Source organism: Lemur catta, chromosome 17 (assembly GCF_020740605.2).
Source record: "Lemur catta isolate mLemCat1 chromosome 17, mLemCat1.pri, whole genome shotgun sequence".
Classification (NCBI taxonomy): Eukaryota; Metazoa; Chordata; class Mammalia; order Primates; family Lemuridae; genus Lemur; species Lemur catta.
In genome coordinates this window covers 41818863-41841035 of record NC_059144.1, presented here as the reverse complement: position 1 = coordinate 41841035, position 22173 = coordinate 41818863, and the positions used below count along the sequence as shown (strand labels likewise).

General features: G+C 58.7%; 1 protein-coding gene across 1 annotated transcript in view; it reads left to right on the top strand.

The window, feature by feature from the left end:
• The window catches only part of RIPOR3 (RIPOR family member 3), a 71682-nt gene that overhangs the window by 40992 nt on the left and 8517 nt on the right, over nucleotides 1–22173 (top strand). The window contains exons 3-14 of the mRNA XM_045529260.1: nucleotides 6913–7059; nucleotides 8912–8990; nucleotides 11522–11545; nucleotides 11801–11854; nucleotides 12644–12793; nucleotides 12947–13010; nucleotides 13632–13675; nucleotides 13811–13936; nucleotides 14013–14158; nucleotides 15688–15817; nucleotides 17851–18423; nucleotides 21027–21157. Of these exons, the coding sequence (XP_045385216.1) occupies nucleotides 6913–7059; nucleotides 8912–8990; nucleotides 11522–11545; nucleotides 11801–11854; nucleotides 12644–12793; nucleotides 12947–13010; nucleotides 13632–13675; nucleotides 13811–13936; nucleotides 14013–14158; nucleotides 15688–15817; nucleotides 17851–18423; nucleotides 21027–21157 (1668 nt within the window). The remainder of the gene's footprint in view (nucleotides 1–6912; nucleotides 7060–8911; nucleotides 8991–11521; nucleotides 11546–11800; nucleotides 11855–12643; nucleotides 12794–12946; nucleotides 13011–13631; nucleotides 13676–13810; nucleotides 13937–14012; nucleotides 14159–15687; nucleotides 15818–17850; nucleotides 18424–21026; nucleotides 21158–22173) is intronic.

Sequence of the window (22173 nt, the reverse complement as noted above, 5' to 3'; positions counted from 1 at the left end):
AATAAGTGAACAATGATTCGGACAGGTTGGGCTGGTGGCCAGTGCTGTGCAGAAACTAAAATGGGGTGAGGGAGGGTGGCTGGGGTGTCCGAGGGGGGCCTCAGTGAGTCAGGGCACGTTAAGCGAGGGCCCGAGGGAACAGGAGCCGTTCTGATCGTGTGCCCATGGGTGGGGGTTGAGGGAGCCTCCCAGATGGCGGGGACAGCGTGTGCAAAGGACCTGAGGTGGTGGGAATGAGCTTTAAAGGACAGAAAGCAGGTGCGTGGCTGGCATGTGGGAGGGTGGTCAGGGAAGGAGGGGTCCCTGCAGGCCTCGCGGGCTGCACTGAGTTGAGACAGTATCAGTGTGGGGGGAGCCCCTGGAGGGTTTAGCAGAGGCCCCAAGACGGGAAGAAGTTTGGCCAAAGCTCAGAGTGATTAGGGCCCAGTGTTCCCAATTCCAAGCCCCACCCCAGAGGGGGAAGTGTGGACGCTGCCATGGTAAAAGCACACAGCAGGTGCTCCGTAAGTGCTGCTGGGAGGACTTAAGTTTAAGCAGCCAGGAAATGACGCTATTTCTCGACTTAACCATTTCTGAGCTGCCTCTTCCTGGGCTGCTTCAGGGTCCCCCGTGGGGGCTGTCATCAGGGCCGAGAAGGTCAGTTGTGCAGGGTGCCGGCCACGGGGGCGTCCAGCCCGTGCGAACCCCTCCAAGCTGCCCTGGCGTGGAGCTGGTCCACTGAGGCGCTGCAGGGACCCCGTGCGGTCTGGCAGGTGGGGAAGGGTCCGCAGACCCTGCAGCCCAGGCCGGCTTCGTGAGCACGCGGTCCGTGCGCTGCACTTGCACTGAATGCTCTGCTGTCGCCACCTAGAAACTCTTTAAAACTTTGCCCAAGAGGCTTTGCGCTTTCATTCTGCCCTGGACCCCACGAATTCTGTAAGTGGCTCTGCCCGCGGCTCTGCTTCTGCCAGGCCTGTGGGGGCCTCTGAACTTCCTGTATCCATGGGAAGTGTGGATGCCCAAAGAGTGCCCCCAGATGGTCCCTGCCTTTGTTTACCGTCCAGATTCCTGGGGTCAGCGTTCTGGGGAGGAGGAGGACAGAGGTGATCTGTCCCCACGACACCAGGGCTTACCGGCCGTCAGCAAGAGTCCTGCAATGTCCAAGTCCTAGTCTAGGAAAGATGGCCCCGATGGCCACAGATATCCTGGACCCCTCCTCGGGCTTCAGTGTCGGGGGGTTCCAGAGGACGCTGGGCCTGGGCTGGTTCTGACGTCCCTGAGCGGCCACCATCTGGCCTCTGCCTCTGCAGCCCCCTTGTGCCAGGTGAGGAAGAAACTGCCCACAATGTCTGTTTTTAACTTCCCATCTCTGTTCCGCTCCCCGGGGTCTGGACCCCTGGCCCTGAGGTGGGACAGCCAGGTTGGTTTCAGGCCTCACCTTCTGGCCTCATTTCCCAGGTGACCAAGACAGGCTGAAACGCAGCCGGCTGCCCGCGCTCAGTGCTGGGGCGAGTTGGGCAAGATAACCTCAGACAGCAGAGCAGGGCTCCACTTGGGGTGGGGGGCTGATGCCTCCTTTATCCCCACCTCCCACCCTGTTGCCTTGAAACCCCTTTGACTCTAGACAGGCCTTTTTATTCCACAATCAGAGAATTCACTTGGAGAAGCAACCTGATGGGGGAATTTTACACTAAGGTGTGAAGGATTGCTATAACGAGGCCATTTCCCAAGAGCTGGACTTTTGGAGAGGGTTGGGTAGGAAGATGGGAGGACGGACAGAGGGGATAAAGAGGGCCAGGCCCTGACTCTGTCCCATTCTGCCCCGATCGACAGGCACAGCTACCCTTCACCCCTTTCCTGCCCCTCAGCCGGGCCTCCCTCCCCCCAGGCTGTCGGGCAGGGGTCCCTTAAGTGAGGAGCACTAGGACATGTTCACCACCTCGGGGATTCCTCTGTTGATGGCTGGGAAGTGGGGGTGTGCAAACAAAATAGCAGCCCTTGACTTTTCAAAGAGAAGAGGCTGGAGAAAGAGGACAGGAAGGGGTGGCCCTGCGTGTGTGACATAGCTAGTGGCACAGGCTGGAGCAGAGGCGAGTGATGCAGGCTCGGTGTCCTGGGCTGTACCAAGGGAGATGGGCCTTGGAGACTTGGTCAGGACACACAAATCACCAAGAGTAGAGTGTGAACTTTCCAAGTGCCATGTTTGTCATCATCACCGACCGGCCAGTGTCACTGAACACCAGATAAATGCTGAGCTTGTGTCCTTGTTGTATGGAGTCCTCACCCGAAGCCCCTGCAGTCGGTCCTGTAACTGCCCTGCCTGGGGGCCGGGGGCAGAGGCAGGGCTCGAGCCCAGCCTGCCTGGCTCCAGGTCCTGCACTTGCAGCCGCCCCACTCCAAGGCCTCCGACCACCACCCTGGGCGGCACTGCCGTGGCCTCATGTGAGGGCTAGGGCCAGTGGGTCACACGTGTCTGTCTGGAAGCTCGTCTGGCAGTTCGTCTGGCATGCCAGGGGCTGTTTAATATTTACTGAGTCCTCCCAGAGCTGGCGAACCATCCGCCCCCGGAGGCTGTTCCCTGCCTGGCTGGTGTGACACCCGGGTCAGACATGCAGCCTGATTTCACCATCCAGAGGCCGCCTGCGCATCACCTTCCCCTGCTGGGCAGGCCCTCAGAGCGGCCGCCACACCTGTCCTGTTGAACCTCAGACAGGGAGCGCTGGCTCGGAGCTTCCCGGGGAGTGGGAGCTTCCAGGCACAGCCACCGCAGTGAGGGTGCCGGGGCCCCCCAGGTGGATCAACAGGGGCCAGGCCGAGGGTGCGCACCTGCTGGGGACTGGGGGCTCCTGGGGGCTGGCAGGTGAGTGGGCACCTGCAGCCCCGCCTCACAGCTGCCTGCCTGCCTGCCGGGGGACCCTGGCCCATCTGAAACCAGCCTCTCCCTGAGGCCGCAGCCCTGACCGTCCCTGCCGGCCTGAAGATGGCAACCTTGTGGAAGGCCCAGTCCAAGAGGTGGGTGATGTGGCCTCAAGGATTGTTGGGGGTGGGGGGCATGACGCCTCTCTGGCTTTGGGAAGTGTCACTTCACATCTATGAATTGCAGCAGGTAACAGGGATTGAGCACCGCCGATGTGCCATGCTCGTGCCCACGGCTCTGTGCACGTCACCTTTACTGTGGGCCCCCGGGAGTGGCAAGGGGGCACCTGCAGCCTCACCCCAGAGCTGCCTGCCAGCCTGCCTTTGCGCTCCCCGCTTGGAGGAGCCTTCCTGTCCGCCTATTTAAATCCATGACCTTCCCCTCCCACTGGATACTGGATTTTTCTCCTTGGCACTTGGTGTTATCTGATTTTTTCTTCTTTTTAAAAAACTTATTTAGCTTCCACATATATATGGCACTTACTCTGCCAGGTGCTGCTTGAAGTCCTGTATATCTATTAAACTGTGTAACCTTGCCCTGGACCCCATTTCACAGATGAGACCATTGGGGCACAGAGAGGTCACACAGCTTGTAAGTGGGGGAGTCAGACATAAACCCCAGCGTCTGTAATGGCACATATACTGGTTACCACTTACCATAGTCTCTCCCAGCTGGCCTGTCAGCTCACGGGGGCAGGGCTTTTGTCTGTTTTGGTTACTGCTCTGTCCCCAGCCTCTAGAATGGTAACTAGTGTACAGTAGACACGCAGTCATTCATTTAACAAACGTATACTATCTCATGACAGCTCCGTGGGGGCAGGCACTCTTATTGTCCCCCTTTTACAGACGAAGAAACTGAGGCTTAGGTAGGTGAAGTGCCGGGGACTGACTGCTGGGGTTGGAGTTTGAACATGGGCTGACCCGGAACTTGCATCCTAACCACCAGACAGTATGGGCTCTAGCTCAGCGAGGTCCCTGAGGGTCCAGGGCGGGGTTCCAGACCCTCTGGTGTGGTCTGTGATTCGGCTGTGCAGCCGTGGTGCACAGCCACTCCAGGGGCTTGGTCCCCGTCAGCAGGGGCGGCCCGGACAGCTCCCACGTTGAGTCAACAGCGGGTGCCCACGTGCGTGTGTGGAATGTGCAGTATCTGGCCCAGCTGGAAATACGGCCTGGCCGCCCGCTGGACTTCTTGGGGGCCAGGCGAGGGTGGTGGCCCATGGCCCTTTTCTCAGGGCCAGCAAAGGAGCTTGAGCTTGTCCTGCTTGTCCCCTGCCTGGCTCTGCAACCGTGCTCCTCTGCCTCTCCCTGTGCACCTGAGGGTGGGACCCAGGCCCCTCGGCTCCCATCGCGGCACCCGACTTGGGAGGAGCCTGCTCTGTGGGGGTGTGTGGTTGAACGAGTCCCTTGCCCTTGACTTTAGACCTCAAAAGTGCAGTCGACTCCAAAGGGCTCCGAGGAGTCCTCAGAGCCGGGCCTCCTTGTCGGGGGGACACCTCACCAGTGAAGCACAGTGGGGAGTTCTCAGTGTGGTCCGTGCCCCAGCAGCAGTGACAGTACCCGGGAACGTGTCAGAGCTGCATGTTCTCAGGCCCACCCCAGGTCTGGGGGCGGCGGGGCCGGCGATCTGAGTCGGTCGAGTCCTCCAGGTGTTTCTGAACACCCTGGGAGACTTCTGCACCCTGCTCCAAGCTGGGTTCTCGAGATCCTGGGTTTGCACACGTGTGAGTTTGCACAGACAAGCTATTTCTTGGACAAGTTGCTTATCTGAGCCTCAGTTTCCCTACTTGGCAATGTGTTTTAAAAAAATGCCTGCCTCATAGGGTGGTTGTGAAGGCTGACTGAGATATTTCTATGAAGCCCTTAGCGAGCACCTGGCGACAGCGGGCGCTCAGGGTGGACCTGCGGTGTGTTCTCACCCAGCTCCCAGGCCCCTGGCGCATGGTGTCGGTGGTTCCTGCAGCCGTGGCCTGAGATTGACCTCTCTGCCCTGTAGGGACGTCAGTTCTCACTGAGAAGGCAGGTGCAGGTGGCGACTTTCTCTGGGAGCCGACCCTCTTCTACCCCTGCCATCCTGGGTCCCCAAAGCTGGAGAGGCTCTAGGTCCGGGCTTTTGGCAGCCCCCCAGCTCTGCTTTGGTAAAAGCTTCCCCTTCTGCCCACTCAGACTGTACGGCTCCCCCTTCTGCCCTCGCTCCCTCTGTCCCCTAACTGGGAATCCTGGGGGTAAACCCGCTGTCCTGCTCTGCCTGCCAGAGAGAGCTGAGCGCCCCGAGGCCGGGATCTCTGTTCTCCCACTCCCTGGGGGTGCTGTGCTTCCCCATTAGTCTTAGCTTAGTATTTAACGAGCACCTACTATTCTGCAGGCGGGGAGGGACCCAGGGGACAGTGACAGATAAGATGTGATTATTGTAACAATACTGCCTTTGTGTCAGACATTTGGCTTGGCATCTGATAGAATTCTCGGCGCCACCCTCTGGTGTAGGTTTTATTGTTCCCTCCATTTTACAGATGAAAAAACTGAGGCTTGGGTAGTGTGTTAGTGCAGAGGTGAAGTTGCTTTGACAAAAGAACCCCCCAAATGCAGGCACTTAAGTAAGGTGTCATCCCTCTCTCAGCAGTCCCGAGCCAGTGGGCGGGCGGGGCGGGGCGGTGTCTCCCCCCACAAGGCTGTTCAGGGCCATATTCCTCCTCTCTGCTTGCTCTGCCATCTCCACGTTGGGTGGCGGGGGGCCCTTGTCCACGTGGTTGAAGCCGGCTTCCAGAGCATTCTTGTTCCTGCCCCTGGGAAGAGGAGGAGTCGGAGAGAAGTGCTAGCATCTCCCCTTTAACAATTGACTTGGAGGTTCTAAGAGTCACTTTCCACCCGTGTCTCTTCTGTGAGAATCGAGTCACAAAGTCATAGCTCGTGCCTTCAGAGGGCTGGGTGGGCTTTAATACCTCTAATGAGCAAAGGCTGCATGAGCAGCCTGGTCCTCAGCCTAGCGGGCGAGCTGCAGGATCCTGAGAGGGAGGCCTAGATGCCAAAGAAACCAGCTCTGTGCTGTGACAAGGGTGCCCAACCCTGTGCCACTGTAATCGGTCCTGAGATACTGCTGTGTCTTTAAGGTTGAGGGACCCAGCTATCACTGCTGGAGGACAGTCCTTAGGCTCATGCAGTACACATTCCCATTTCCAACTGGCTTCAGCAAAAAAGAGCCAGCCGGCTCATGTAACTGCGAAGTCCGCCAGCAGGTTCCGCTTCAGGCATAGCTGGATCCAGGAACTCACTGTAACAGAGATTTGATCTGTGTCTCTCTGTTGGCTCCATTCTCCCCACGTGGTGGCAAAAAGAGGAAGCTGGAAGTTCCAGGTGTGTGTTCCCAGGTGGGCAATGCTAGTGGAAAAAACCCTTCTCCCTCCTGTGAATTCTGGTGGTTACTGGCTAGACTTGTGCCTCGTGCCTCTTCTTGGCCACAGGAGCAGAATGTGTTCACTAACGCAGGCCTGGGACGTGGGTCTGCCTCAGAATGCCTGTGTGTGCGTGTCCACGTGGGAATGTGTGTGTGTTGCTGTGTCAGGCTGCCTGTACCCCGCAAACCACAAGTATCAGCAGCAGAGCTGGGGAGATGCCCCACAGGGAGGGGGATGGATGCTGGGCAGGTAAAGCCCATCCCATGGGTAAACCACAGGGCTACCATGTGGCCTCCCACACAGCTTTGCCTGCACAGGCCGAGCATGCTGAGCAGAGAGTGTCGGCATTTGGGCTGCTTGATTATATCCTCACTGTAAGTTTATTTCTGATACCAGGTTTTTATTTTAATCCTCAAATCCAGGCCTCTCATTTTACAGAGGCGGGAAGTGAAGCCCAGAGAGTTTCAACAACTGTCTTGAGACCACACAGCCTGGTGGAGATGCGGGCAGGACTCCAGGTCTCCTGACTCCCTGGGGCTCTGATCACTGTTCCCAAAGTGCCCGCCCCTGGGGAGGGCTTGGCCGGAGCCCTGCTCTGACCTCTCCTCCCCTGCACCCCTTCTCACAGAAAGTCCATCGACAGGAACTCCGTGAGGTCACGAATGCCTGCAAAATCCTCCAAGACGTACGGCACGCTGCGGAAGGGGTGGGTCTGCTCGGACCCCAAGCCCCAGCAGGTGAAGAAGATCTTTGAAGCGCTGAAGAGAGGCCTCAAGTAAGGAGGGCCGTGTGCCGCCTTTAAACAGCGCGTCCTTCTGCCTCGCCTGCCTCCCTCTGCTTCTTCCTGGGGAGCGCGGGCGGGTCCGTCTGTCGAGGTGGCAGAGGGAGCTCCTGGTCATTGGTTTCATCAACAAGCATGTGGGGGTGCAGCCACGCGCTCAGCCTGGTCTTTGGGCGCTGGGGACCGGCAGCGAATAGGGCGGGAGGACTCTGGTCTTGTGGTGCTCCCGGTGCAGAGGAGCAGATGGCGATGAAGAAGGAACATGATCAATAACGTAATCGATAAACAGCTTCTGGCGCTGGGTGCTACCAAGAGAGGTAATGAAGAGATGTGCCGCTCCCTGCTGCTCTCGTAGCCGCTGCCCCCAAGCCCTTTCCCTTCTCCACCCTGCCAGGCCCTCCCCTGCTCAAGTCTCTTCCATGGCTCCCTACTGCCCTTGGGAGGGCATTCAGGGTCTTTTCTGACCCTCAGCCTCTCCAGACTTTTCTTTCATGACTCACTCCCTGTTCCCACTGTGGCTTGGCTGTGTGTCATCACCAAGTGCCATCTTCCTTCCTGTGTCTGCGCCTTGGCTCCTGCCAGACAGCTTCCGGGGGCAGTGCGGAGTCGGGGGCCGGGGCGGCTCCATTTCTCCAGTGCAGCCGGCAGCGTCTGCCAAACGGACTGCGGCTCCTCAGCCTCCCAGCGGTCCTGCTCTCCCTCTCGCTAATTCCTGACAGCAGCACACGACATGCTTGGTGGTTTATACTGATCGTGTTCTTGGCTCCCTCAAGAACCCTAAGGGATCCCCTTACCTGCCCTTTCCAGACACGGAAACTGAGTCCCAAAGATGGGAAGCAATTTGCCTAGGATCCCACAGCCAGTAAACGGGGAGTGGGATTAAAAGCCACCAAATCGACTCTGGACCAACGCTGAGCTGCTCTGTTGTGTCACCTGGGCTCAGGGCAGATGTCACCTCCCCACACCACCAGCGTCCCTCACCCTCCTCCCGTGACCCTCGCTGTCCCGCTCTGCCCAGCGCTGGAGACAGAGTGGGAGCTGGGTGTGGGTGGAGGGGAGAGGCCTTACCCCAGGGGGCTCGTCTCCCACAACAGCTTCCGATGTCCCCTAAGGGTGGCATGTTTGAGACGTGTGTCTGGGGCCAGTGGCACCTCCTCCCTGGGGAGCCAGCCCCTGGGCGAGTGGCAGCCTGCCGAGAGCTGCCTCTGCCACATCTGAGGGGCGTAAGTGAGGCCTAGAGAGGGTGAGTGACCTTCCTGGGGTGACTTAGCAGGTCCACGATGGAGCAGGGTGGGCCCCCGAGTCCAGACCCTTGACTTTGAGGGAGGCGGGCTACGCTGCCCTCCCCCAGGGCCGGGCCCCGGCTTTGGAAAGGGCATAACACAGGGGTGAGGATTTCGGCTCCCGGAGGCCACGGCGTGGTTTCAGACCTGGGTTCAGCCTCGCTCCTGCCCCACGACCTGGGCCTCGTCACCTGCTGCCTTCCAGGGTCAGTTTGCCTGTCTGCAGAACGCATGGGTCATTTGAGTTCAAGACCAGCCTGGGCAATGTAGCGAGACCTCATCTCTTAAAAAAAAAAATAATCAAAATTAAAAAAAAAAATAAAATGTGTATAATAACAGTAGAACCTACTTGTGGGGCTTGGGAATTAACCAAGAACTTCCTTGTAACCTACTTGGTGCGGTGCTGGGCACGCGGCCCTCAGCGGGAGGGAGCCACCAGGTGTCCTCTGAGCCTCGCTGGGAACTGTGGCTGCTGTCCACGCTGGGACACGGGCCACCTGGCCTGCCTCTCTTCCTTTCCTTGTTCCTTTCCAATTTAAAACTCTTCCCCATTCTCTTTGCAGGGAATATCTGTGTGTCCAGCAGGCCGAGCTCGATTACCTGTCTGGACGCCACAAGGACACCCGGCGGAATTCCAGGCTGGTGAGAGCCCTCCCGCCCCTCCCGCCCAGGCAGCCGGGGACCCTCCCTCGCCCTCGGGTGTGACTCTGTCTAGGAACCGCGAGGCTCACGGAACAGACTCTTTTATGCCGGGTTCGCTTGACTTGACCCCGATGAATTTAGGCTCACAGGCAGGTACAGCAGGTCACGCACACACCTCACGTTCTCTCTTGGTTCTAGAAGCGACCGTAGGGTAGGCAAGTGTGTAGAGGTGCATGTTCTAGAGGGTCCTATTTGATAGACCTTGGCTACTGGGGTGCCCTGGAATTGGGGCACCTCATGTGATGCCAGGAAAGGTGTCAACTCTCAGGTGTGTCACAGTGGCCCCTGACACCGTCCTTGATCGAGCCTGAGTGCCTCCCCATGTCCAGCTGCTTGGCGGTTTTCCTGCGGTCACCAGGGCAGCGCCTTTGAGGCCGACCCAGGCCCTGCCCAGCCCGAGGCTCGCCTGCTCTGGGCTTTGGCCCCCGTCTTAGCAGAGCCATAGTTAGCAAAAACCCAAAACCGAAAGGAAAACAAACAGAAAAGCAATATCTGGTTAAATTGACTTTTAGATAAATAACAAATAATTGTTCAGTATAAATATATCCCATGTGACCTTTGGGACATGCTCATCCTAAAATAGTTATTTGTTTATCAGAAATTTAAATTTAACTGGGTTGCCTGTCCTTTACCTGGTCACACTGCCAGAGTCCTGCTGCTCCGGGGCCTGTGTCCCCTGGGCCAGGAGGGTCTCTCTTTCCAGTCTGGGAAGTGCCCCTTCTTCTGTGCCCACCCACCCCACCTACCCTTCACGGTTGAGTCTTTGGAAACAAACGCAAGAGGCTCTGGTGCTGCGGGATTCTCCTCCCCGCCAGTGGTCCCAGCGTCCCTCCTCCCGGGCTCCCAGGTGCGGTGCAGGCCACCAGCCCGACTGCGGGGCTGGAAAACGGGGAGGGGAGATGAGTTTCTGTCAGAGCAGCAGCTGCCACCTCTGTGTCCTGGCTCCCGCGGAGGAGGCCTGGGATAGGCCGGGCGGGAGAGGAAGGGCCCCAGCCCCGCGTGTGCCAGCCGGCAGGGCAGGGGGAGGCCTGGCAGGCTCAGCCGTGCCTCGCCCTCCATGGGAGGGGGCCATCGGGCAGCAGCAGGTTGGGGGAGGAAGTGCTGCCAAGACCCCACCCCAGTTCCCGGCACCCGCCCCTCACACGGGCACAGGTCCTCCCCACAGCGTCCCTCTCCCCTGTCTCCTGGTTCTGGAAGTAACTCCAAGGTAGGCGAGTGTGTGAATCTGTGTATGTTTTAGCTGCTCCTATTTCATGGATGGGCACACTGAGGCCAGGGACGGGTGACTGCACTGAAGCCACACGAGATGCTCACGTGGGGTCCTGCCACCCTGGACGCTGCTGCTTCCCATTTAACCAGACATCTGTTTCCAAGAAGCTGCTGGGCGCTCACCCTTCCTTTCGAAGGCTTGGGATCTTTCCTGTTTCTTCTTAAGTGGAGTTTTAATTTCAGGATCTCACATAAATACAGACGTGGGAAAACAGGCTTTTCGGGGAGTCGATCCTTCTTTCCCTCTCGACTGACACTTACCCCCTCCCACCTTGTTTAACCCTCGAGGATAACTTTGCACTTATCTTTGCATGTTTTTCTCCCTGGTCATATAGTCAGGAAATGCATATGGAAGTTTGGGGCCAGTAGTTGTCTTATGAAATGAAATCCCAGTTTAGGGCCCCCCATGTCTCACCCCAGTGCATCGCCCGCCTCACAGGATCCCCCCGGGACTCACAGGTAGTGACTCTGATCCACGCTGGCAAACAGCCTGCTTTTGTTTTTTTTTTTTAAGTGTTTATTGGTCACATCTGCTCATTTGTATCATTGTCTACAGCTGCTTTCATGCGATAGTGGCACAGTTGTCACAACAGAGGCTACGTGGCCCACCTAAGCCTAAAGTCTTGACTTTCTGGTCCTTTACAGAAAGGTCTGCCTGCTCCCAGCCACATGCTCTTTTTCTGTCGGTCACACCCTGGCCCCTGCTGGCCAGACTCGGGAGCTCACTGTTCCCTAAGGCTGAGCTGGGGTGGTGCCGGCTGCTTCCCCTCCCCCACGCTCGAGTTCTTCTGGTCACTGCAGAAGCCACCCCTTGAGCAATCAAGTCTCAGGGTTCAGTTTCGTACAGCACCTGCTGTGCCCTTTACTCACTACAGCCCTGTGGGTAGGTGCGATCACTAACCCCCTTTTATGTGAGGAAATGGAGGCTCAGAGAGGCTGAGTGACCTGCCCTGAGACACACAGCTGGGAAACGGCAGAGTCAGACCTAGAAGTGCCCCCCGCGAAGTGCACGTGGTGTTTAATCCCTCTGCCTCCTTGGCCTGGACACAGCCCACCTCTGCAGACCTCAGAGAGGGGAGCAGGGCTGGCTGCAGGCTCCGGCTCGTCATCCTCTGACTCTGAGCTTGGGTGCCCGGGGATGTAGCCTTGTGGGCCTTGGAGAAGCATCGGGGCTCTGACACTGCCCCCCTTCCTCCCTGCAGGCTTTCTATTACGACCTGGACAAGGTGAGTCCGCGTGTGGGGAGCAGGGTGGGCGGGGCCTGGCTGGACAAGCACAGTGTCTGCACTGCATGTGGGAAACACCCGGGTTTCCCCCCATTTTACACATGGGAAAACTGAGGCTCAGCGCTGAGCTGCTCTCACGGATGCTGAGGGCTGGCCCCATTGAGCTCAGTTCTCTGCGTAGGACCTGCGGGAGGGTGGGGGGCCCGGCCGGGGCCCAGGCTACTTTTAAAGCATCTTCCCTTTTTCCGGGAGAAGCAAATGCGCTCTGTGGAAAGGCACATTCGGAAGATGGAGTTTCACATCAGCAAGGTCAGCCGGCTCCTGGGGTGTCTCGGGGTGGGGCGGTCTCAGCTTGCAGGGCCTCAGCTGGGTTGGCGGCCCAGGGAGGCTCCCTCTGAGAACGGGGAAGGGACTTGGGGTGCAGGGGCAGCGGGAGGGAGCAAAGCTGAGCCTGGGGACGGTCAAAGGACTGCAGGGCTCAGCCCTGAGGTGGGAGCTGGGGGGTGTCTGGGCTCCCCCAGGACTGTGCGGGCTGTTCCCTTGGTTTATGCAGAAAGACCCCATGCTCAACCGTAGAGGGCTGGGAAGGGTGAGTCCCCCACCCCACCCCACCCCACCCCACTGTACAGATGGGGAAGCAGAGGTCCAGAGAAGAGCGAGGATCTGCCCAGGGACACACAGCAGGGCCCTTAAGCTCTGTGTCTGTGAACCCATTCACAGTCCTGCTTTAGTCCCCCAGGGGTGGGCGAGCATCACAAAACCATCTCCTGTTGTACAGTTGACAAATTGGGCAGAGAGAGGGGAGGTGACACACTGGTGTCTTTCACTTGTTTTTATTGTGTACCGACTGGGTGCCAGTCGCTGCCAGGTGCTGGGTGCAGAGCGGAGGAGGCAGCCGTGTCCCTGCCCGGTGGGCTCGTGCTCACGGGGGTGGGGAGGTGAGAGTGCTGCGAGTGGGACAGCGCAGGGTGGTGACCCCCGCCAGGGGCTGGGCTGGACGTCGCTCAGGGGTGGCCTGTCCCAGAGGGGCAGAGGTCGGCAGGCAGGCGTGGGACCCGCCTCTCGGCACAGCGCCACCAGCCTGTGCGCCCGCTGCAGGTGGACGAGCTCTACGAAGGCTACTGCATCCAGTGCCGCCTGCGCGACGGGGCCTCCAACATGCAGCAGGCCTTCTCCAGGGGCCCGCCGAGCCGGGCCTCCCGCGAGAGCCTGCAGGAGCTGGGCCGCAGCCTGCACGAGTGCACCGAGGTGGGCCGGGCACCGTGCGGGGAGAGCGTGGGGCAGGCCAGCGGGGCCTGGAGGACCCGTGGCTCTGCCTGTGGCCTCTGGCTGCAGGATGCTTGCTGGCCCCGTGGCCTAGCCCCCAGCAGCCAGCTGAGCCCACCTGCGGGGGCTTTGCAGGACATGTGGCTGATTGAAGGCGCCCTGGAGGTTCACCTGGGCGAGTTCCACGTCAGGATGAAAGGTAACTGGGCCTGGGGGGAGGGTGTGGCGGAGACCAATTTGGATGGGGCGTCAGGCCTTCTTGGGGGCCCTGTGCTGGGGATAGGGGGTGTTGGCCAGAATCCCAGCCCAAGCTTTTGTACTCGTGTGACATGTGACTTCAGGCAAGTCCCATTCCTCTCTGAGCCTCAGCCATGAGGCCCAGGCACCCTCCTGTCCATTTCCATGGTGATGGCTTATCCCTGCCATCTCCTCCCCCCAAACTGAAAACCTACACTCGGGGCCAGGCACGGTGGCTCACACCTGCAATCCCAGCACTTTGGGAGGTTAAGACAGGAGGATCGCTTGAGCCCAGGAGTTCAAGACCAGTCTGGGTCTTGACATCGGGAGACCCCATCTCTATAAAATATGTTAAAAAGTAGCCAGGTGTGGTGGCACATGCCTGTAATCCCAGCTGCTCGGGAGGCTGAGGCAGGAGGGTCGTTTGAGCCCAGGAGATTGAGGTTGTTGTGAGATATGATGAGGCCACTGCCCTCTAGCCTGGGTGACAGAGTGAAATCCTGCACTTGGGGGGATCCACCCCGTGAGGGCCTATGATCTGCAGAGGAGGCAGAGGGGAAATCGGCTCATCTCTGTGTTCCAGGCTTGGTGGGCTACGCACGCCTGTGTCCCGGAGACCAGTATGAGGTATGGCCACCCTCTGGAGCTGCTGGGAACCCGGGTCGTGGCTGGGGTTCTGCCTGGCAGGGAGGGCCCTGGGCAGGTGGCAAGGGGGGTGCCCACCTGGGGCGCTGACGGCCCCTCTCTTCCGCTCCCCCGCAGGTGCTCATGCGCCTGGGCCGCCAGCGCTGGAAGCTCAAGGGCAGGATCGAGTCGGACGACAGCCAGACCTGGGACGAGGAGGAGAAGGCCTTCATCCCCACCCTGCACGAGAACTTCGACATCAAGGTTGGGGGAGGCCTGGGGCGGGGCTGGGGTGCCACGGTGCTCGGCTCAGACACCACCCTCCAGCCCCCACCCCCAGGTGACCGAGCTGCGGGGCCTGAGCTCGCTGGCCGTGGGCGCGGTCACCTGCGACGTCGCCGACTTCTTCACCACGCGGCCGCAGGTCATCGTGGTGGACATCACGGAGCTGGGCACCATCAAGCTGCAGCTGGAGGTGCTGTGGAAGTGAGTCGGGCCAGCCCTGCGGCCCTCCCCGGTCAGCCTGCCCGACCCCACCTGGCCCCACGCTCCCCGGTCACCGGGCACCCCTGCCCTCGCTTCCGCCCCCAGCCATGGAGGCCCACGCCTTCCCAGCGAGGGGCAGCCCTGCCCACCCCTCGAAGTTCTGATTCCTCGAATCCCCCTCTGGGCTGCAGACCCAGAGGCCGATGTTTGATGTCCTGGGAACATCCTGCCCTGGGCCAGGCTCCGTCCAGCCCTGACTGAGGTCGCTGCTTGCCAGAGCTCCTGCTTCCGAATGAGCTGCGCCTGTCCAGGGAGCTCCCTCCTCTTTCCCGGGCAGGCGTCTCCGTCCTGGGCTCACTCTGGCCAGTTGGGGCTGGTCTTTCTCCTTTCTCCCTGGGGTGGGCATCAGAGTCCAGGGGTCGCCAGAGCTGCTGCTCTGTCCCCCTGTGAGCTAGCTGAGTTTGGGTGCGTACCCACCTGCAACTCAGGGTGCCGCCTGGCTGGCGGGGCTGCAAACACAGCTTGCCCGGGAGACCCTCAAGGGTATGGGGCCGTGGGCAAGGCCGGGCAAGTCCAAGGAGTCTGGGGTCCCGCTGGTCTACAGGTGCCCGGGAAGAGAGGAGGGCTCCGACAAGGTGCCCGCAGTGCCTCTGAGCTTCGCCCTGTGGCCTGAGAGCTAGGTCTTTGTGCCAACGCAGTGAGCAGGTTGTTTTGGGGGTGGGGGGTGGGGCTAGGGAGGGGCTACCAGGACCCACCTGCTCCAAGGCCAGGGCTGGGCGGGGGCCAGGGGAGCGTCACTTGCCACATTGCTTCCACACACTCACCTCGGGTTCCCACCCAACCTGTATGTGCTTGTCACACGTGTTCTTCTGCACGTGCCCCTGTCACAGATGACGGGTCTGGCATGGTTTACCAGAAAATGGCAGAACTAAGTGTCCCCAGCTGGCCTGCTGAGCTTCTCAAAGGGGCCCTTAAAGGCTGGGGGGAGGGTATCGCTCACGTGTGGTGGCCAATGACTGTCCCTCACCATCTGGCTGAGGGCCCTCGGGGCAGTGGGAGCCTGAGAATGTGTCCAAGGGAGTTGGGACCATGGGACCGAGCAAGGCATTGGCGCTCCCCAAGCCTCCGTTCCCTAGAGTCCGTCAAGCGCAGTGACGTTTGGAGCGTAAGCTGCACTTCGAGGTGAACTTTAAGGCTTTGGGGTGAGAGAATCTGGGTGTGAGTTCAGGCCTGTGCTGTGATTGGCTGACACTGGCCTAACCGAGTTACTTATCTTTCGGAGCCTTTGTTTCCTCCCCTGTAAATATTAATAATTCCCCAGCCATAGAGTGTTGTCATGAGGATAAAAAGAAGGATTCCCATAGAGAATTTACTAGAGCTCTTTGCACACCATATGTGCTAAGGAAACCTGTCACTGTTTTGTAAGATGAAGACAACTGCCCCAAACCGCAGACGCCCCTGGGGCCCGTCTGAGCCTGAGATGGCCTCCGGGCACTGGTGACATCCTGGCCGTCTGTTCTCTCCTCCAGCCCGTTTGATACCGAGAGCCTCCTGGTGTCGCCCAGCCCCACGGGCAAGTTTTCTGTGGGCAGCAGGAAGGGCTCCTTGTACAGCTGGACACCCCCGAGCACCCCCAGCTTCCGGGAGAGATACTACCTGGTGAGTGAGGCCCCTCCCGGGGCAGGGGTGCCGTGGCCATGCTGGGGTGTGGGCTGGGCCGAGCAGTCCGGCGCCCCCAGGTGTCGCCAGCCTCCGGCTCAGCCTCCCTTGGGGTCATCCTGGGTGGTTTTCTGTACTTTGCTGCAGGCCCCTCTGTCCTAGACTGGGTCCTGGGCTTGGCTGCTTCTTGGGGACACCTGGAATGGGCTCTCTCCACCCCAGCCATGGCCGTGGCCTCGTTTTACCTGTGTTAAGCTTGATGTGTGTTTCCAGTGGTGGTACTTGGCATAGCGTGCAGGAGGACATCTCTCTTTCCCGTGATTTCCAGGGTCCCTTCCTTAGAGCCAACTCCTGTTGTCAATTTCTCCCACACCCTCCCAGAGATGCTCTGTGCCATCTACGAGCAAATGCACGTTCTCTTCCATCTTCTGTTGCATAGTGGCCTTTGAAACCTAGTGACATATTGGAGATTGTTCCCTCGCTTCCCAGAGGGCTGGTCCATTCCTTGCTGACACTGTGTCGCAGTCCACGCTTGGCTGTACTGTACTTTAACGAGACACAGAGGTGGTTTCTGTTTTGTTCGCTATCACCAATGACAGGGCAATAAACAGCCTTGTCGCAAATCGTCCTATGTGAGTGCAAGTGTCTCTGAAAGTCGGTGCCCCAGCGAGGGTCCTGGGGTGCTGCTGGGAGCTGGCCCCTAAGGTGTGTGGATGGGCACGTGGAGGCTGCTCTGGAGGTGGGGGTGCCGGACTCATTTGCAGTAAGGAGCCCCAAGAGTAGGGACAAAATCCAGGCACACCCTGTCCAGCCAGGGGGAGGGGGATGCTGAGGTGGACAAACCTCCTGTCACCCTCTAGGCCTTCAGTAGGGAAGGTGGCTTCACGTGAGCCCCCCGACTTGCGGAGGCAGAGGGAGCTTTCTTGTCCGGCATGGTGGGGCCCAGCATACTTGGGTTAAAAATCATCTATGGCCAAGAGCATGGGCTCTGCAGCCAGACAGCCTGAGATCAAGTCCTGCCTTTGCCTCTCACCTGCTGTGTGACCTTGGGCAAGTCACTCAGCCTCTCTGGACTTTAATTTCTGTATCAGAGGTGAGAATAACAGTATGGCCCTTATGGGGGTATTGTGAGCGTTGAGTGAGTTAATAAATGGGAAGTGCTTAAAAGAACGCTTGATAGCAACAGACTGTAGGAACATGATCCACCATGACTGGTCCGGAGACGAGGGGCTGGGAAGGGCATGGCGAGGGATTCGGATCCTGGCAGCGGACTCCCCGCCAGTGTGGCCTGAGAACCAACCCTTCAAGGCTAGAACGGTGCCACCCTCGTGGGGTGTGGGGCGGGTCAGTGAGGCCTGACGTGGAGGCCCTGAAGCAGGGCAGGTAAGGCCAGGATGCGTGACGACAGCTGCCGCCATCTTTGTGATGACGAGCCCACTGCATGCGTCAGGCCCCTCATTGGTTCGCTTCGTTCAAAACTACGTGCCAGGCTCTGCCGTGTGCCAGGCGAGGACTGTGCCCTCAGGGAGCCGAAATTCCACGGGCGGAAATACATCAAAGTCGGAGAACCGCGCAGCCAGCCTGAGGGATGCGAGGACCGTGGGAAAGGGCAGGAACAGGGGGGCTTCTAGGGCCAGGCGGGGGTTCCCACTTGAAAGAGGGTGTCCAGGGAAGAGTTCCCAGGAAATGGGTGACGCCTGAGTAAGGACGTGAGGAGGTGAGGGCACCAGCCATGAAGGCATGTGGGGAAGAACGTTCCAGGCAGAGCACAGCCAGTGCAAAGGCCCCGTGGTAGAAATGAGTGAGAAACAAGACTGCTGAGGGTGGAAAGGAGGTAGAGGGGTGACAAGGGACAAGCGTGGAGAGGAGGACAGGGTCCTACCTTGCCCCTGGGATACAGGCCGCCTTGGCAGAGCTCTGTCACCCCCAGAGCGAGGGTGTGCAGAGCACGAGTCTGGCAGGGAAGCCCCGCTGGGGGCTCACACAGTCCCTGGGGTGGCTGGTGAGGCTGCTCCTGTGTCCCCTCTCTCCAGTCTGTCCTGCGGCAGCCAGCGCAGCAGGCCTTGCTGCTAGGTGGGCCGAGGGCCACCTCCATCCTCAGCTACCTGTCTGACGGTGACCTTCGGGGTCCGGGCCTGAGGAGTCAGAGTCAGGAGCTGCCCGAGATGGACTCCTTCAGCTCCGAGGACCCCCGAGACACGGAGACCAGCACGTCGGCGTCCACCTCAGACGTGGGCTTCCTGCCCTTGGCCACCGGCCCCGATGCCTCCATTGAAGAGGAGGCCCAGGAGGAACCCCCGTCCCCGGGCCTCCTGCCAGACATGGCCCACCTGGCAGGAAGCGCATTTGTGGAGCGGCCTGGCTGGAGGAACTTCGGGGTGGAGAGCCCCGACCTGCCACGGGGCCCCCTGTTCCACACCTGCACGATCTCGAGTAGCCAGAAAGGCCAAGATGAAGAAGAAACTGAGGACAGAGCGGATGGGCCTGGCGTGGCCCTGGAGAGGCCTCTGCAGGAGGTCCTGGAGTCACTGAGGTCCGCGGACACTGCCCAGCCCCAGCTCCGGGAGCTGGAGTACCAGGTCCTCAGCTTCAGGGACCGGCTGAAGGTACAGCCACCCCTCACGGGCGGCGGGCCCTGCTTTGCTGATGGCATGACAGCTGGGAGGGGGGATTTGGGGGGGCCAGGCAGCCTGGGCTGGCATCAGGGCTCACCCCTGCATGACCCAGGTGGGCGATGTCTCCCTGAGGCTTGGTTTCCTCGTAGTATAAGTGGGGGTGACAAGAGCCCTCGTCGGGCTGGGAGGATCATAGGAGGAGGCCGGGATTACATCTCACATCTTCTGACCTGGACGGGTGGGGCTGCGGCTTGGCATTAAGAACCCAAACCTACAGTGTCCTCAGGGTCAGAGCTGGCTTCGTGGAAGTCCCCACGCAGTTGCCTGCCTCAGCCACGCACCCCACACTGACCCTTCTCGTCCCGGCTCTCACCTGGGCCCGTTCTCAGCTCACAGGAGGGCTCAGGTGGCAGGTGGCTCTCAGAGATGTGGACCTGGGTGGATTCTTCTATTTGACTTTTTTGTTTACATAAATTTAAACGTACATAAAATGTACTGATGTAGCAATTAATCTATGACACCACTCTCTTGTGCGAGACACGCACTGGCACTGAGAGAGCGAACAGCTCTCTTCCAACATGAGCTGTGACTGTTTCATCCCCAACGTTACAAATCGGCACAGGTGAAAAAAAGTTTAATTTCTCCTTTTTATAGCCAGTAACTTTTTAAAAATGTTTGCTGTTACCACTGCCATGGTCTTCCAAAAAGATCTGCCTGGAAATTTCAGGGAGAAAATTGAAGAAATAATGTCATCTTTTTTGTACTTTTTAACAGCCTTTTCACACAGAGCGATTTGGGTCAGCACGCCCGTGACTTCTGTGGCACACCTGCATTTTGAAAAATGATACTCGCTTTACATAAAAATCTGAAAGTAATACCATAATTTTGAACATCTTGAGGAACTTTTTCTTTTTTTGGCAGACCTAGTCAGAACAATAGAAATGATTATAGAGCCTGGCTTTTAGTTTGATTTTTGTAGAGAGACCGTTTCTATGTGTATAAATGTGTGAGTGCCTGTATCTACACACATGCACAGTTGACCCTCATTATTCACCCTCACTATTCCGTGTTTCTGAATTTACCTACTTGCTAAAATTTGTGGCCCCAAATCAGTACTCGAGGCACTTCCAGAGTCATTTTTGGGGACTTGCAGAACGGCAAAAGGTTTGAGTCACCTGATGGGCACATTCCCAGCCGAGGTTGGAGGAGACGTTCTGCCCTTTTGTTTCAGCTCTCGTGCCGTCAACAAGTGTCCTATCCGGGGTCTACTTAGTGCCACGTTTTTCAAATGCTTGTGCTTTTTGTTGACGGTTTCAGTGTCCAAATGCCCAGTATAGCGCTGGCTGGTGTTCCCAAGTATGACAGGGCTGCGATGTGCCTTACGAGGAAAGCCCGTGTGTTAAATGGGCATTAGTGGTGGTGCTGCTGGCCGTGAGCTCGATGTTAATGAATCAGCAATACCTACTAAATAAGGTGTCTTTGAACAGAGACACGCATACAAGCTGCATTAAGTTGATCGCCTTGATAAAAATGGTGTGACCAGGGGTTCACAGGAACCTAACCCAGTATTTCCCTTAGGAGCAATGGTTCAGCATTTGCTAATTGTTTTATTGCTGTGACTTTATAAGATAAAACTACCTTGAACAATGAGAATCAACTGTCTATATGCATGTATGTGTATATATATATATGCACACATATATATACACTTTGGCTCTATCAGAAAGTGAAATCTCTGCAAGTAGCCATATGATTCTCTGTTGCTCGAGGTTTTCTCTTTGGGCTGTACTTTGGGGATCCCCATTTTGGTCTGCAGCCTCTGCCTGGCTGTACCCTGGGTGTGGTTTGTGTGGGACGACGCCTGGGTGTGCAGGGAAACCAGCCCTGGAGACGGCCAGGCGCTGGGGACAAGAAGACAGAAACCTCCAGGAAGGGAGCCGTCACCAGGAGGCTCTAATGACTTGGCAGTGGCAGTGGCTGTAGCAGGCTCCCTTCCTCTGTCTCAGAGGGTGACACAAATCTCTCCTTCCACGTTCCCCGGGGAGACCTGCGAGTGTTTGAGCCTCCCAGAGATATGTTGGCCTGACCTATTCCAGATTTTTAAAATAATTTGGAATTTGTCCATATTTAAAACCTGGGAGGTTTCCCATAAAATTCCAGATGTTTAGATTTTGTTAGACAACTGAGCCATCTGGCCACACTGGCCCACGTTCCCAAGTGCTGGAGAGACCGCGGCTCTGCCTCTTTGGGGAGCCGTCTCCCCGGCTTCCCGTGGCCCCTGCCTGGACTGCTCACACGTTCCTGTCATTTGCCTCGTCCCCACAGGTGTCTGGGACTCGGGGGAGGCTTTTCAGATCTGTCTTCCTCAAGATTTTGCTCCACATCTTGTCACGGGTCATTCAGGAGGGACCTTGGGGAGCACCATGCCCTGTGCCCGTCGTGGCCCGGTGGCTGGGCTTGTGCTGAGGGACGGTGCGTGGGATTGGGGCTTGTGACCGTGACACCGTCCAGGCCTGCGGTGAGGGCCGTGGCCAGGGGCCTGGCCTGGTGCGTGGGGCCCGGCACCGCCCTCAGGCCCGGCCGCTCGCCCGCAGCCCCGGGGAGCCCGGCGGGAGCACGCGTCGGCCGAGAGCCTGGCGGCCTGCGTCCTGGAGAGCTTCGCCTTCCTCAGCGCCGACTTCGCCCCCGACGGGCTGTCCCTGTCTGGGGGCTCCCAGGGTCCCGGGTGAGTGCACCCCCTCCCACGGTGACCAGCACTCCCTCTGTGTCACCTCAGCTCCGTGCTCCCCACCGGCCTCCTGGTCTGTTTCTCCCGTCACCCTCGTCCTGACTCTTACTTATTCTGATCATTCGTCGTGCTGCCCCCGCACCCGTCCCGCGCCCGCTGCCTGGCGCAGAGCCTCGGCGACCGCCGGGTGAATGAGAAACCCCGCCTGAGCTTTCTGTTCCAAGGAATGGGCTTTTATTACTATTTTTTAAATCTTAAAAAATAATGATCAAAGGCTGGGTGCGGTGGCTCACGCCTGTAATCCTAGCACTTTGGGAGGCCAAGGCAGGAGGATCGCTTGAGGCCGGGAGTTTGGGACCAGCCTGAGCAAGAGTGAGACCCCCGTCTCTACAAAAACTGGGAAGATAGCCCGGTGTCGTGGCACACCTGTAGTCCCAGCCACTCGGGAGGCTGAGGCAGAGGATCGCTTGAGCCCAGGAGTTCAAGGCTGCAGTGAGCTGTGACCAAGCCACTGCACTCCCGCCTGGGTGACAGTGAGACCCTGTCTGAAACGAAGGGAAAAACAGAAACCCAACTGAGTACACCGTGGAAGCTCTTTGGCCCCCACCTCACCAAGGTGGTGCGGTACCCGATACTCTGTTCCCTGTCCCGCTGCCTGGCCCCGACGCGAGCTTCCTTGGCGGTTAGGCAGCCCCACGTGCCCGTCATGAGGACCCCTCCTGTCCCCAAGTCTCAGCAGGAGAGAACACCATAAAGTCTAAATTCCTTACACTTCTCGTCTCTCTCAATCCCACGGGGAGGGCATGCTCTCTCCAGCCTCATCCAAGCGTCACCTCCACCTTTCCTGAATTGCTGCGAGCCCTCAGCTGCCACTGCCACCGTGCCGGGGGACAGTGAGAGGGGCCCTCCTGGGCCGAGCCTGGGCTTCCTGTCCCCATTTTGCAGATGAGTAAACAGACCCTTGGGGAGGCAGACTTGTCCGGAGCCGCAGAGCTGGCATTAGTTAGAACCTC